At 48.2% G+C, this 14,701-nt stretch overlaps 1 protein-coding gene across 1 annotated transcript; it reads left to right on the top strand.

Annotated features, from left to right (window-relative positions):
• Nucleotides 1-10,245: 10,245 nt before the first annotated feature.
• On the top strand, nt 10,246-13,122 carry PHOX2B (paired like homeobox 2B). The gene is made up of 3 exons (XM_077137127.1): nt 10,246-10,486; nt 11,362-11,549; nt 12,607-13,122. The coding sequence occupies exons 1-3, from the start codon at nt 10,246-10,248 to the stop codon at nt 13,120-13,122; spliced, it is 945 nt and encodes a 314-aa protein (XP_076993242.1).
• The last annotated feature ends 1,579 nt before the right edge of the window (nt 13,123-14,701 follow it).

Raw genomic sequence — 14,701 nt, 5'->3', positions numbered from 1 at the left:
GGCACCCAGAGCTCTGGCTACTTTGCTCTTCTCCTTTTGTTGGGTGCAGGGAGCCCAAGCTCACCTTGGAAGGTTCTCTGCTGCCCTGCTCCATGCACAGAGACCAGAGGGCAGCATCCATGGCTCTATGTGATAGGAGGAAATTTCAGCAGGTAGTTGGAAGACTGCTGCCCAATAGCTGCTAAATGCGGGGTCTGCCCCAGTGTGGCCTGGGCCAGGATAGGCCTAATGGGGTCCATCCAGTCTGACCACAGCTCAACCTCTGAAGGGCAGGGTCTGGCCCCAGCCTGGGGTTGTTTTGGCACTTTGTGACTCACCTCTCAGCGGTTAACACGGTCCATTTAAGAGGTTTCCCTGGAGTTTGGGTTAAAGCTGTTGGCCTCTGCTCTGTGGTCTGGTGTGTGACTCACTGTGCTGTTTTGTCCATTATTATGTCCCACTTCCCGCTTAGCAGCCTCCCTGCCTCTTCGGAAAATCTCACTCCTTCCCCGCAGGCCTAATCGCAAATGGTAAAGGTTTATGAATAAGCAAGGCCGGGAGAAGTGAGTTTGTGATTAGAACCCTCAGTCTCATTACTCTCTAGGCTGCTGTTTAACTTACCATGGCAACTAAATGGGAAAGGGAGGAGAGGGAGCAGGAAAGGAAGAGGGAGAGGGAGAGGGAGAGAGGGAGAATGTGTGTTTAAAAAGAAAATTAATATTCTCCATTATACCTAACAGGGGAAAATACTACAAACATATATCACTGTAACCATTTTATTGTCTTCTGGCTCCTGAGGTCTAGGACACGTGGTGCCTGTCCCTGAGCACTGGATGATGCTTGCTTCTAAATTCTGAATCAGCTGGAAGTCACCTTAAATCCGTGATGCTGTAGTGTATTACCAGCGAAAACACAAACCACATAAATAAAACAAAATGATACAAACACACAAACAATGGGATCTTTGAAAAATGCAGAAAAGGACTTTTTTTTAAGAAGTTTTGGGGTTCTCACGCATGGTTATATTTATGTCAAAACTAAGCAGTTACAGATAGCGAATGAACCTCGCGTTCCCAGCATGCCTCTCATTTGGCTCTGGGCTGAACTCAAATACAAGCACCACCTAAAATAGCTGTCCCCACTTCTAGAAGGCCTGTCATCACGCCATCAGGGATTCTTTCCTCTGTGATACCTGGCTCTTGGCTTCTTCACTTGAAAATACTCCCTACAAAATCCTAAGATCTCAATGTAGAGATGGGGGAACAGAGGACAATCACTCGCCTTTTTCCTGTTCTCCGTGTTGTACTCTTCCCTAACCTCTAAATACCTCTTTGATTTCTGACTATAACCCACCTCCCCCTTAATGTTATTTCTTTCATATAGAAATATATGTGGAGGAGGTGCATGCCCCCCCCCAAAATCAATTAGGAGAATGTTAGAACTGAGAAGAATCTTAGAAAATTCTAATCCCGACTCCTGACGTAACTAAAGTCTTTCTCCAGATGGCACAGGGATAGGTCCGATGGTCAGTCCAGGGTGAGGTTCTAGAATCTGTAGGTTCGGTAATCAAACATCTCTGTGCTGCACTGTGAGTATGAGTGCGTGTGTGTGTTGGGAGGGGGGACCCTGCTTTCAGTCCAGGAGCTCCCTGCTCATGTAGACACCTATGGTTCTCCAACTTGCTTCATCTCAAAAATAAGTTTCCAAGAAAATATCAGAACCACTTCCACTCTAAAGTGCAGATCTCTAGCACCTAGAGGCATTTAGTGAATCTGGGACAAATGACTCAATGAATGAATGGTTGATACCATCAAGTACTACGAAACCCATAGTAGTAAACATGCTAGAAAACCACAGTCCCAAGTTACAGAAGTGAAGATTTTACCAGCAGATATGGGGGAGGATTTTTGTTCTGAAGTGTTGTTCTCGGCCCCCTGAAATCCCAGCACTGGTAGACATGGCTGAGTATTCTGCTTGTCCCAATATCTTAATTTTTATTGCTTAAACCCGTTTACTTCTCTTTATCCTGCCCTTCTATTCTCTTGGAATGGCACATCATTTCTTGCCAAGAATAGGACCACAGCTTCCTAATTTATCTCTTTACTTCCAGGTTTCGCTGTCCCTTCCCCACACCTCCAAATCATACCACACTGCACTCATTGTCCTGTAAGACCTGAATCCAACCTCTCTCTCCTATTTTGCATCTTATCCCATCTCTCTCCCCCCATATCTCCCACTCTCAGCTGAACTATAGATTCCCAAATGCTCCAAGCTCACTCTGGCTTTGTGGCCTTTGAATATCATGGGTTCTACTAACTTTGAACCTCCTCCTTATCCTCTTCACTACTGTTTTATTTGCTCACTCCTACTCCCCCTTCAAGAAGCCTTCCCTTGAGCCAGGACCCAACATCATGGGATCGAGAAAGCCTTCTTGACCAAAAAGGGGAGAAAAGAAATTAGACAACGTTTCAGTGGCTGAGAGGTTTCAAACAGGGTCGAATGGTTATCCTGGAGGTTATCCTTATGCATTATATAGATATCCCATTTTTAGTTTATAGTGTATGGGAGTGGCTAGAGGGAAGTACCTGAAACTACTGAACTGTATTCCTGTAGCCTTGATTCTTGAAGATGATTGTATAACTATATAGCTTTTAAAATGTGACCATGTGATTGTGAAAAACCTGTGTCTGATGCTCCCTTTACCCAGGGTATGCACAGACGAGTAAAAAAACAGGGATAAAAAAATAAATAATAGGGGTGGGTAAGGGGTAAAAAAATTGGACAGATTGAAATACTGGTGGTCAATGAGAAGGAGAGGTGAGGGGTATGGGAGATAAGAGGTTTTTTCCCTTTATTTCTTTCTCTGGAGTGATGCAAATGTTCTAAAAATGATCATGATGATGAATACACAACTATGTGATGATAAAAAACAGTATGATTCATTTTAAAAAGTGCTATCAATAATAGTGACAAATGTTCCACAACAATGCAAGATGCCGGTGGTAGGGTGGTATATGGGGAATCCTGTATTTGATGCATGATTGTTTTGTAAACTCACAACTTCTCTAATAAAATAAATAATTGTTTTTCAAAAAGAAGCTCTCCCTAACACCCTAGGAAACCATGCAGCCATGAGGTAGCTCCGAGGCATCCTTACTCTAGAATTCAGGTTGACGAAACAGCTGCCATCTGGGGCTCTGCCCATTGCTATAAAAGAAAGTAAAAGAGAGTGGGTGGAGAATTGGATGCTGCCTCCTAGAGTATCTGCCTGGTAGGCACACATGTCACTTCCACTGAATTTTCACTGGCCAAAGCAAGTGACATGACCACACCCAACTTCAAGCGGGTAGGGAAGTGAAATCCGCCCATGTGTTTGGAAAGAGAGAGAACTGGAAATATTTGTTAAGCAGCCTTAGTGACTTGAGCGTTCATGTAAACTGAGGCCCAGAAAATCTTCAGATTGGGTGACCTTAGCAAGAAGCGTTTAATTTGCATGAGGGTGTTGGAAATGGATCATACCATGGAGTGACTGAGAAGGAAAGACAGGGAGAAGAGCTGACTCCCTCAATATATTTGATTATAAAAGAGAGAAAGAAGATAAGTGGCAGTGGGTAGGAGGAGGAGAGCATGTGATCAAGAAAGGATCTATAGTGTTGGTTGATTGGGTATGAGTATGGACATGGCTTGAACATGTGTAGATGACACAGTACATGTCCAGGTGAACAGAGGAGCTTGAAGGCTCATGACAGGAAGCATTGGGTAGGATTCCCGAGCTGGGAGAAAACATCAAGCGCCAAGGCACGGTAGAGGGATGTGTGTTAGACTAGAAAGGCTTCTCTCTTCCTTACAGTAGGGAGAGAAGAGAGGAGTGCAGATGTAGATCAGTTTATAGGTTGCAAAGTAGGAAGTTGAGGGAATTCTTGTCCCATGGCTTCTGTTATCACTTGAAATGAAATTTATGTCAAACTGTCATAATGTGCTTCAACTGGAGAAATTTAGCAGATCATAACAGGAAGCAAAATAAAAAAAAAGATACTCTTTTGTAACACTTGTGGCTTCCTAATACACTTGTTGGGAGAATTTTACACAGATTGTCTCTGTATGGCCCACCCATGGCCAAGTCCTATTTCAGAAACCATGCAGGCAGTTTTAACTACCATGTGTTCTTGGCAATGAGCACTGTGAAAAAGGGCTCGTTCTTAGTAGTTGGCAGTAGGAGTTTTAAAATAACTGCTAAATGAAACCTGTTTCTGCCCAAACTCATTCAAAAATATATTGGGATGTTATGAACCCCAGATGTCTTGTTCTTACCCTCCTCATTTCTTCAATCTGAAAATGATTTCTCAGTCCATCCTATTAACACACATGTCAGGGCATTGCTGGGCTGGGAAAGATGGTCTTCCCTGCCCATTTTCTAGGAAGCATAAGAAGATGCCTTCAAAGTATTAGGACATTGCTACCTTGGGATGTTGCTCCTCCAGTTATTCTGTCACTGCTGCCCCCCAAATCATGATCCTCTCCGCAAATGCCTCTCTCCATCCTTCAAGCTTGGTCAGGGTCCGTGATTATTTTTTTTTCTCCTTTTTCAAAGAGTTTTTTTTTTCTTTTTGGTTCAGACAGAAAGGCCTCCCTCCCTAATTTAATTTCGCCTCTCTTTTCTTTGTTACAAGCAGATGTCACTTTTACATCTGTGACTCTGATCAAATGCCCCATGTCTTCCCCCCACCAGCCCAGCAGATGTTACTACTGTTATTTAAACTCCAGCAAAAAGGTACAGGCAGCCCCTTCTGCTAATCACAGCATTGGGAGGAATGGGGGAGGGGTGGGGAGAGGTGCAGCAGGGCTCTTCTATGATGAGACCCTTGAAAGGATGGATACTAGTGATCTGTGTCTCATCACCTACACAGAACCCAGCACTTACACAGCGGTTGCCTCCAAAGTTACTCCAGGTTAAAAATGAAAAACACAAAACACTATAACTTAGCCATAAAACTCCAACCCAACCCACACAGCCCACCCAGAGCAAATATGCCTTCTAAAGTGACATGACCCTGAACATACAATATCTATATATAGGAATAAAGCATCACAATAATCATGCATAAAGGCTGCCTTCAATGTAAGACAAAACATAATGATTCTAATAGATACATGCCTTCCAGGAAATTCCTGAAAGTTGGAAGTCTTCTGCCTGGTTGCTTTCTTTCCTCCGATTTGATAAGAGCCTGCTCTTTGATTAGTCATTCTCTTCCATATGTGTTACCAACATGTGATAAGAGGGAAGGTAAAGCTTTTAATACACAATTCAAGAAGACTCTTTACCAACACCATATCATCATCATCATCATACTGGTGGCTAACATTCACTGGATGCTTTCCACAGGACAAACCCTGTGTTAATTGCTTTGCATATACTATTGTCAATCAGTTAATTATTAGTCTTACAATGCCAGTAGGTAACTTATGAGAACCCCCAAAGAGTTTCTATTATGAAACAAGTGCAGTGTGGTTGCTAGGTAAATGGAAAATGTGGTGAATATTCTAAATGTCTAGGAAAATGTCTATATTGATGCATCCTCAGGCTTAGGAAGGCTGTGGTTGTTCTTTATGTTCTGGGGAAATGGTGTTCCCATAAAACTTGTCTGGGTTATCTTCTTAGAGCCAATAAGTAGGAAAGGTTGATGCTGCAGAGATCTTTTTGGAGAACTCAAAGACAAATTTTGCCTTTAGATTCTGTGGTTGAAAAAAATGTTAGTTAAGAGTTGAGTTTTTGCCAGGAAGTAGCCTTGCTGTTCTGGGATCATTTGAATGAAGCATCAAATAAAGCAATCAAAAAGAAAATTCCTCTGAAACTCTCACTGGTATTTAATATTTTATTCATTCCTGTGTTATTGTGCTTTGCCTGCGGTGAAACAGCCTCAAAACAGCCTCCTAGGAGTGAGGCATTAGGAGGCTGACAAGCGTTTTCCCATGAATTGCTACTACAATACAATGGCATTTTGTTTGCTGTTTTGTTTCCTTGTCTTCTAACATTCTTTCTGACTTTCAAGGAAAAACAGAAGAAGAAAAAGAAACCCTCCTATGAATGGCAAAGAAAAGGAATGAAAAGTTTCTTTTAAACTCTCAACCTTTTGCAGTTGGTACTGGGTAGCATGTAAACATTTTTTTTTTTCTCTTGGTGTATATGCCTGTAGTCTCTTCCCTTGTTTTGTGTTTAAATGGCCTTTTAAAATTCTTTTACCACAGAACGTTGCCTTTCCATTATTGATTCAGAAAATCGACAGGGGGAAAAAATCAACCGTGTACACATATTAAGAAAGAGAAGTCAGAGGAAGATGGATCAAACCATCCATCTATCCATGTGGCCATTTATCTATCAATCCATCTCCCTACCCACCCGCCTCTATTAAAATAAATAGCAGGCACTGTACACATTGCTGGTTGGCTGAAGTTGTGATCTGAACAAAAGGTCTGTTTGGGAAAAGGATGCTGAAGCTCTAATTCTATTTGTGCCGGTTGAAAATCAGGAGGGGTTTTTCTACACTTCACTTTTATTAGATTATTTCTTATAGATGGCTTCTTTTTTGCTCCCAGACGCGTGGTGGAGGCTGCTGAAGCAGTTGGTGTATAGTTGGAGTAATTAAATTAGCCATTTGGTACAACTTTTAGGGGAGAGCTCGCGTGTAGAAAGCACAACTCGAACAAAACAGGGCGTTGGGGCTGGGGCTCAGGCCTGGCCCAGCTCTGTACGCCTTTCATCTTCGGTGGAGAAGCAAGACCCCGGGCCACAGAGACCGGCAGAGGGACGATGGGGCGTGGGGGTGGGTGGGAGGGACGGTGACACCGAACAAAATAAACCTACAAGGCCTACAAAGGGGAAAATGAAGTCAAGCGCATTTGCTCATCGGACCGTGCGGTCCGGCCCTGAAAGGTCTCCCGGTACAAAGGGAAGGAGGCGCGCTGCACCCAGACCCGGCGAAGCCCGGCACCAGGGGGCGCCTGGAGAGGGAGTGTGAGCAGCGGGCGCCACGCCTGGGCACTGGCCGGGCATCCGGGAGACGGCTGGCCCGGCCGGTCGGAGGAGGCTGGGAACCGAGGCCGGTGGAAACCCGGACCGCCGGAGAGGGAGGGAAGGAGAGCCGGGCTGGTCGAGGTGGCCCGGGTAGTGCGACGCGGCCGGGTCCGCCTCCCGGGCCCCCTCCGCGGCCTCTCGCTTCTTCAGCTCGGGCCGCTCGGCCAACTCCTCGCCTCATTCCCTCGGCTTCTCCCCGTGTCACCCTCAGGCGCCTCTTCAACATGCAGCTCTCCTGAGCTACACGCTGAAATGCACACCCTAACATTTGCCTTCATGCAGGAACTGCCTCCAGGCACCGACCGTCTCAAAGTTCCGCGTCTTCACCAAAGAGCCATCCTAAAATGCCGCTGAAATGAACCCGCTCCCCGGAGCTCCCGCATAAGCTCTAGGGCCGCGTCTCACCTCCACCCCGAAGGCTGTCCGGCCTGGGGATTCTCGGCAAATTAGGACCCAACGTGGAATTGCCCGGCAGTCATGTCGGACATAAGGACAGGGCTCCCAGCGACGGGAAAACCCTCGCAGTCACAGCACTGGGGGCGGGGATGGAACTCTCCCCGCTCAACGCGCGCGCGCTCTGCACCCCATGGAGCTGCAATCAAGGGTGCACCGAGACCCGCACCCCAAGAGGGGAGTGACCCTGACTATTGCCCAGCAAGGGCCGCGATGCCGAAATGCCACCCCTCTCGGCCATCTCACGTCCTCCCCTTCTGCAGAGAAATTCCACCTCTACGGTGGAAGAGTGGAATGACGGGGTGCCACCCCAGAATGTGCCACCTGCGCACACTGTCCGCGAATGCCAGGGCGCTCTCGAGAAACCGGGAAGCACACCCTGAAAGTCCGAGGGAACGGAGAAACTTGGACAATTGCAGCCTTGTGATTGACAACCTATGCCCCCCACCCCCTTAGGTGAATGAGGGGGTGGGATGGTAACGGTGGGGAAATTCCTGGTGTGCCGTCCAAAGGGGCACAGCCACCTCCTGGTTCAAATGCAGATTCATATTCATGAGAAGGGATAAATAAAGACAAATCCCCGCTGTAATAACACTTGGATTCGCATCCGTCTTCGCTGGCCTTTAGGTTTAGGGGACTGAAGACAAATGTTTGCATGGCTTTTCTCCTCTTGTCTGGTGACCATAAAGAAAAACCATTTAGAGCATCGCAATTTGTTTCCCGCCGCAGTAAAACCTTGTTCACATTTATTTTCATTTCCCCCCCGTGCACTAAAAAAGTGCACACAGGCCACGAATGGCTCTTCTTTATCAAATACGCATTGTACAACATACAACTGCAATAAAACTATCAGCCCTACCCATAAAACTATCACCAGGCTCCTCGGTGGGTCCCATTGCCACACTCCCAGTATTAGGTCTTCCTGAGGATGCAGAGTCACCTGAACCCATCCTGAAACTCACCCTGCAGAGAAGCACAAGGGGCCGCTGTCCCTGTTTAATCCATTAGGGCGTCCGCGGCAGTTGAGTGCGCAATAAAACACGGTGGCAGTGGATAGCGGGAGCCCATCCACTCCCCGGCACTAGCATCGAATTAAACCACTTAGTTTGGCAAACATGAACGCCTAAATGCCCCTATAAAGACTTTATGAGTTTGTTACTTTAATTACTGACTTGTTACAGAGCACATAAAGGGGGTAATGAATGCAATAAAACTAATTATCTACACATTTAATTCATATAAAATATCCAGGGTTTGTTTACACAACACAGCGATTCAACTAAGCATTCTCCCTCTTGTCCACCGAGAGGAAGGATTTAATGAAATCGTCTTCCTTATTGTGCAAGAGCCTAACGAACCGAGTGAAAATTACCCTGTTTAAATCATGGACCACCGAGGTCCACAAATCACTGTTCCCTGCTTTGTCTGCGCCTTGCTGCCAGCACCCAAGAACCTGAGGAGTTGGACAAGATGCCTGACTTGGAACCTTTGCCGGGGCATTTAAATGCCAAGGATTTCCCTCACTGCAGTCCGCAAACCAAAAGGGCAACCGGATAGCAATCCTCATCCCAAAGCCTCGATGTCTCTGGGGGATTGTGGATGCCTGAAAAAGTGAAGGTGAAAAAGGGCAAGAGAGAGAGAGAGGAATGGAAAAGGAGACACATTTGGGTTCATTTTATTCCCGCCTGCCAGTTATGGCATTAATTAAAGCCAACAACCGCACAGAACCTCCAAATCAACAAAATGCAAACATCACGCTAATGCAGGCATACAACTGAGTGCAAAGAACCTTCCACTGAAAATCCAGATGTTTTACATACAAGAGCTTTACTCAGATGTTCTTTTTAAAAAAAAAAAAAAAGAAGAAGCAGCCGTGTAAGCTAAGTCTCTAGAAAAGCATGTTAGCCAGCGACAAGAAATGCAATTTATAAGATGCTCTTTTTTTTTTACCCCCCCCCCCATCAGGTGTATTTTCCAGAAATCCGCTTATCATTCACAGAAACCCCCTCGGCCCACTTACTCTATGTTACAGGGCGCCAGAGTCTTGCCAATGTCCCAGTCCTTTATAACATTTCATGCACTTCGGGGGGTAGGCTTGTTGTTAAATTGAGCGTGTAACGCTCTTACAAAACAGGTTTTCTATGAAATCAAGGTTTCTTCTCCCTAACCAAGAGGGGGGGAAATAAGAAGGGGGGAAACACACACTATCTCGATTTATGCCTAAGGTATATGATCAGTTAAAAAGGCTTAAAAGCTCGGGGAAATTGGATCAGGGAGAATCGTCACCCAACTTTCATTATTTCCAAGTAGTGTGATTGAATTAAAGGGCAGGGAGCTGGTTAGAAGGGAAGATCAGGGGCTCAGTGCGTAATGGTGTGGTATTAAATTCTAATTAGAGATGCAGGAATCAATGATAGGGAGGTTGGACAGCTCAGTTCCCCAGTGCCAGCCCAATAGACGGATGAGTTATTGTCATGTAAAAAGCGCCAGCAATAAGACCAACCGCTTTGCTATTGTCCAAGTGGAAAGAGCCAAGTTTATTATGAGGACTATATGCTCTAGAGACCTCAGACAAGGCATCTCATAGGAGGCTTTTTCATAAAACTAGGCTCTGCTGGTAGTAAGGAGGCCAGTTTGGAGGCAGGCGTTGAGCTGTGCACATCTCCCCACTCCAGCCACCTTCTCCCTACCCATCTTTTATTTCATTTTTCCACTTGGCTGAGCCATCCAGAGCCTTTTCAATGTATAAAATGGAATATTCTTACCTCAATTCCTCTGCCTACGAGTCCTGTATGGCTGGGATGGACACCTCGAGCCTGGCTTCAGCCTATGCTGACTTCAGTTCCTGCAGCCAGGCCAGTGGCTTCCAGTATAACCCGATAAGGACCACTTTTGGGGCCACGTCTGGCTGCCCGTCCCTCACGCCAGGATCCTGCAGCCTCGGCACCCTCAGGGACCACCAGAGCAGTCCGTACGCAGCAGGTAAGGACCGTCGGCTTTCTCAGCCGAGGAAGCTGCCTTTCCGCTCGTATATAGGAAGCCTTGATTGCATTTGAAAATGGAAATGTGTTTAGTATTTACCAAACGAAATTTGCTTACACAAATGAAAGAATTTATCACGTTAGAAGCGATTGCAGGGAGGGGTAATTCACTTACAGGGTTACACTATCCTAGTCACACCCGAACCGCCAACAAAATTATCTTAAGCTGCCAAAATGATAGGCATAATTTATTTACTTTGCGATGAGACGTAAAGCTTAGAAAATAATTAAATAACAAAGAGTAAAGCTCATTACTGGCAGTGTCTCTCTCTTTTTTTAAGAGCCGACAGCGGCTCACACCTCTTCGGCTGGTCATTTTTATGAGTATTTCTTTAATTTATCATCATTATTATTTTTTTTTGCAGCACTTTTCCCCCAACTTTGGGGCCGGGTCAACTTCAGAGAATTAAAAAGTCCCGACCGGTGGGAGTGTTTGGTAACTTCTTCCCTGGCTCCCTGGTATTCCGACGATTCTTTAAGGACTTTTCCTCCCTTATTTTTTTCCTGCTCAAAGCACTATCCTGCGTCCCCTCCTTCAGCCGTGTCCAATGCGCTATTTCAAAAGACCCAAAAGGCACTTCGGCCGGGAGGTTTCCGGCCCAAGCAGATCCCGCTAAAGCCCAAGTTCGCGCCTCCGTTTTCCGGTATAACTAATTCGCTCAGTTTTTCTAGGCTGTTTCTCTCGGCCACTCTCCCGCGCCGGTGTCAGTGGAGGCTCATGGGACCCCCTGACCTTGGAGTCCCCGCAGTCCGGCTCTGCAGCCTCAGCGCTCCGGACCGTTTTGCTCACGCTCTGTTCCTCCTGTTGTCCCCCAGTTCCTTACAAACTCTTCACGGATCACGGCGGCCTCAACGAGAAACGCAAGCAGCGGCGCATCCGCACCACATTCACAAGTGCGCAGCTCAAAGAGTTGGAGAGGGTCTTCGCAGAGACGCACTACCCCGACATCTACACCCGTGAGGAGCTGGCTCTGAAGATCGACCTCACCGAGGCGCGAGTCCAGGTACGCCGCCGGTAAACTTAACCTGGCCGGGCAGGAGAAGGAGGTGGGAGACAGTGCTAATGAAGGTCCGAATTCCTGAGGCCTAGCAAGAGAAGGCTTTCGTTCAGGAGCCTAGGTAGGAACAGAAAGGCTGGATTCGGTGTGGACGGGTTCTCTGTTATGCACAGCTGAAAAGTGTGTTTCACACCCTACTTAGCTTTGCAGAGGCATTCGGGGGCCTCGGGACAAGAGGGACATTTGGGGGATAGGAAGTGGCCTGCGGGGTGGGATGGGGAGGAGTGCAGACCTTCCCCCCCCGCCCCCAGCATTATAAGTACTATTATTGTTATTGTTATTTTGCCAAATGCTTAAAAACTAGAGCGCTTTTAACCTGGCGCCATGATGAAGTGCATTGTCCCAAAAACTATGACTTGCATCCGATTTGCAAAGGGGCTGTGACTTCATGAAGTTTAAGAACCACGACGTTTGCTAACTTGTCTGGGACACAGGTGCGCTCACAAACTGACCATGGCAGCAGGCCGGAAGCCTGCTGATTGCTGGTGCTGGGACCTGCCAGGAGGCTCTCCTGCTGAGCCCCTCAGTGGAGGGGCGGTGCGCATTCCTGCAAGTTCCTCCCGGTCCAAAGGTTGGGGGCGTACAGCAGGTGTCAGACTCAGAGGCCCCTCCTTCTACGAAGTTCAACTTTAAATCTGAGGCCTGGGAGCGGATGGTGAACTTGAGGATGGCGTAAGAAGTAAACCCAGCAAAGGCCTGCCAAAACTAGGGCCTCCATTTCAGGGCCTTTCTGGGACCCGCGTTCTTTGTTGTTCTCCCCCAAGCCGCCATTTCTTGGTCATGCCCAGCTCACGCCAAAAATGCACCAGCAACAAGTTCTCTGGGTGCGTGTGGGGTGCGCGTGACGCGCCAGGGCATCTAGGTTCGCCAAGTGTGGGCTAGGGTAGGAGGTTAACGCCGCTGAAATAAGATGTGGGCCACCCTGACCAGAAATTTTCTTTCCAGTTCCATGACCCCCTACGTGGCCCCCGCTTCACCACCTCTCGTTCTTCCCCACCGCCAGGTGTGGTTCCAGAACCGCCGCGCCAAATTCCGCAAGCAGGAGCGCGCGGCGGCAGCTGCAGCGGCTGCGGCCAAGAACGGCTCTTCCGGGAAGAAGTCCGACTCCTCCAGGGACGACGAAAGCAAAGAGGCCAAGAGCACTGACCCGGACAGTACTGGGGGCCCGGGCCCCAACCCCAACCCCACCCCCAGCTGCGGGGCGAGTGGCGGTGGCGGCGGCGGGCCCAGCCCGGCGGGAGCCCCAGGGGCGGCTGGGCCTGGGGGCCCCGGGGGCGAACCCGGCAAGGGCGGCGCTGCGGCGGCGGCGGCGGCAGCGGCAGCAGCGGCGGCGGCGGCGGCGGCGGCGGCGGCCGGAGGTCTGGCTGCGGCCGGGGGTCCTGGACAAGGCTGGGCTCCCGGCCCCGGCCCCATCACGTCCATCCCGGATTCGCTCGGGGGGCCCTTCGCCAGCGTGCTATCTTCACTCCAAAGACCCAACGGTGCCAAAGCCGCCTTAGTGAAGAGCAGTATGTTCTGATCTGGGGTCCTGCGGCGGCGGCGGCGGCGGCGGCGGCGACAGCGGGCGAGCCAGGGCCCGGGCGGGCGCGTAGGCGAGCTAGTAGGCCCAAGGCTGTTGTCGCTGCTGCCGTGGCTTTTTCAAGGAGAGCCGAACATAACCGCGATAAGAATAAAGTGAAAATGGCGACGCCCCCATTTCAACTCCACTCCAGTCCTACCCCATTCCCCAGTCTCTAAACAAACAAACAAAAACAAAAAAACTTCTCGGGCTTCGCACCTGCCTCAGGGCTGCGCACAGGAGCCAGGGCTCCTTCTGTGACTGAGGGTGTGTGAGGAGCGCGGCCGGGACTCGAGGCACTCTCAGGGGGCTGTGTCTGCGTGTCGGTGTCTGTCTGTCTCCGGGAATGTGTGTCTGTGGCCCAAGCAGGTGATGGGGAGAGATGGGGAGGGGGCACAACCAGTTCAGTGACTTGCTTAGAAAAAGAAAAAAATTCATAGAAAAAAGTTTAAAAAAAAATTCTGAAGGGCGGCAAATTATGATAAAACAAAACAAAAGAAAAGAAAACCCGGAAGGCGGGAAAAAAAAAAAAAAGACCAGAAGGGGCAGGAGGCTGAAGTTGGAGCTGAGGGCTCGATCTGCTGAACCCCTAAATTCGCGCGTTCCAGAAGCATGAACTCCTTCGGAGCTCCTCCTCAGGGGAAAGTAGGGCCTCCTTCCAGTTTCCCTTCCCCTGGTGTCCTTGGGTTCGAGCCCCTGCGGCAACGAATTGTGCAGACTGTCCCGTGGGCCAAGGTGACTTCCGCGCATCCGTTTGCCTGTCCCACCTCGCCAAACAGGGTCCGGCCATTAGCGCATCCGAACTCCGCACGGTCGCAACCCACAACCCCGAATCTTTGCAGCCTCTTGGCCCTGAAAAATGCCCTCTCCATGAGATGCCTTTTCATCCGCAAACTCCGCAAACTGTGTCTCCTACTTCGCAACTCTCCCCCTTCTTTCTCTACCTACACCCCAACGGCATTTTCTTCTTCCACCAGCTTTTACCGAACTTTTTGGCACTGCTTTGAATTGGAGTCAGTTGCAGTCCGCGTTGCCGGCTGCAGAGAAATCTTTCCAGCAGGGAAAGGCGCGCACACGAGTTTGCAGAAGAGTTTCGGTTTGCATTTCTGTTGGAATGTCCGAAATGGACCCACATCCTGAATGGTGGATGGACTGTATATTGATGATTCCATTCTTCGCGCAGTTTAGACATCTTTGTTGGGATTTGGTTCTTTGTTTTTATTTTAAAAGGCACAAACTATAGATATTAGTTGAATGTTGAGGCTTTAACTTTTTCGTGTCTTTCTACAACTGTGTTCTGTGACTCAATTGTATCGTGTTAATATCAGTACAGGCCGTCTCCTCTACGTGACCGTATAATGTTTTTCTCTCCTTGTAGTCTTTATGGCGTGTCTTTATGGAGTATTTAAGGTTCTCACGGGTTCAATTCCTTTGTGTTTAGAGAGATCACGGTTCAGACATCGGTATATGTTTTTGTTATCAGGTGCATGTCTGTCTGATTTTTTTTCCTTCTCGTTGGATTATGTTTGTAAACATGATC

Source organism: Tamandua tetradactyla, chromosome 19 (assembly GCF_023851605.1).
Source record: "Tamandua tetradactyla isolate mTamTet1 chromosome 19, mTamTet1.pri, whole genome shotgun sequence".
Taxonomy (NCBI): domain Eukaryota; kingdom Metazoa; phylum Chordata; class Mammalia; order Pilosa; family Myrmecophagidae; genus Tamandua; species Tamandua tetradactyla.
This window is presented reverse-complemented; position numbering and strand designations above follow the sequence as displayed.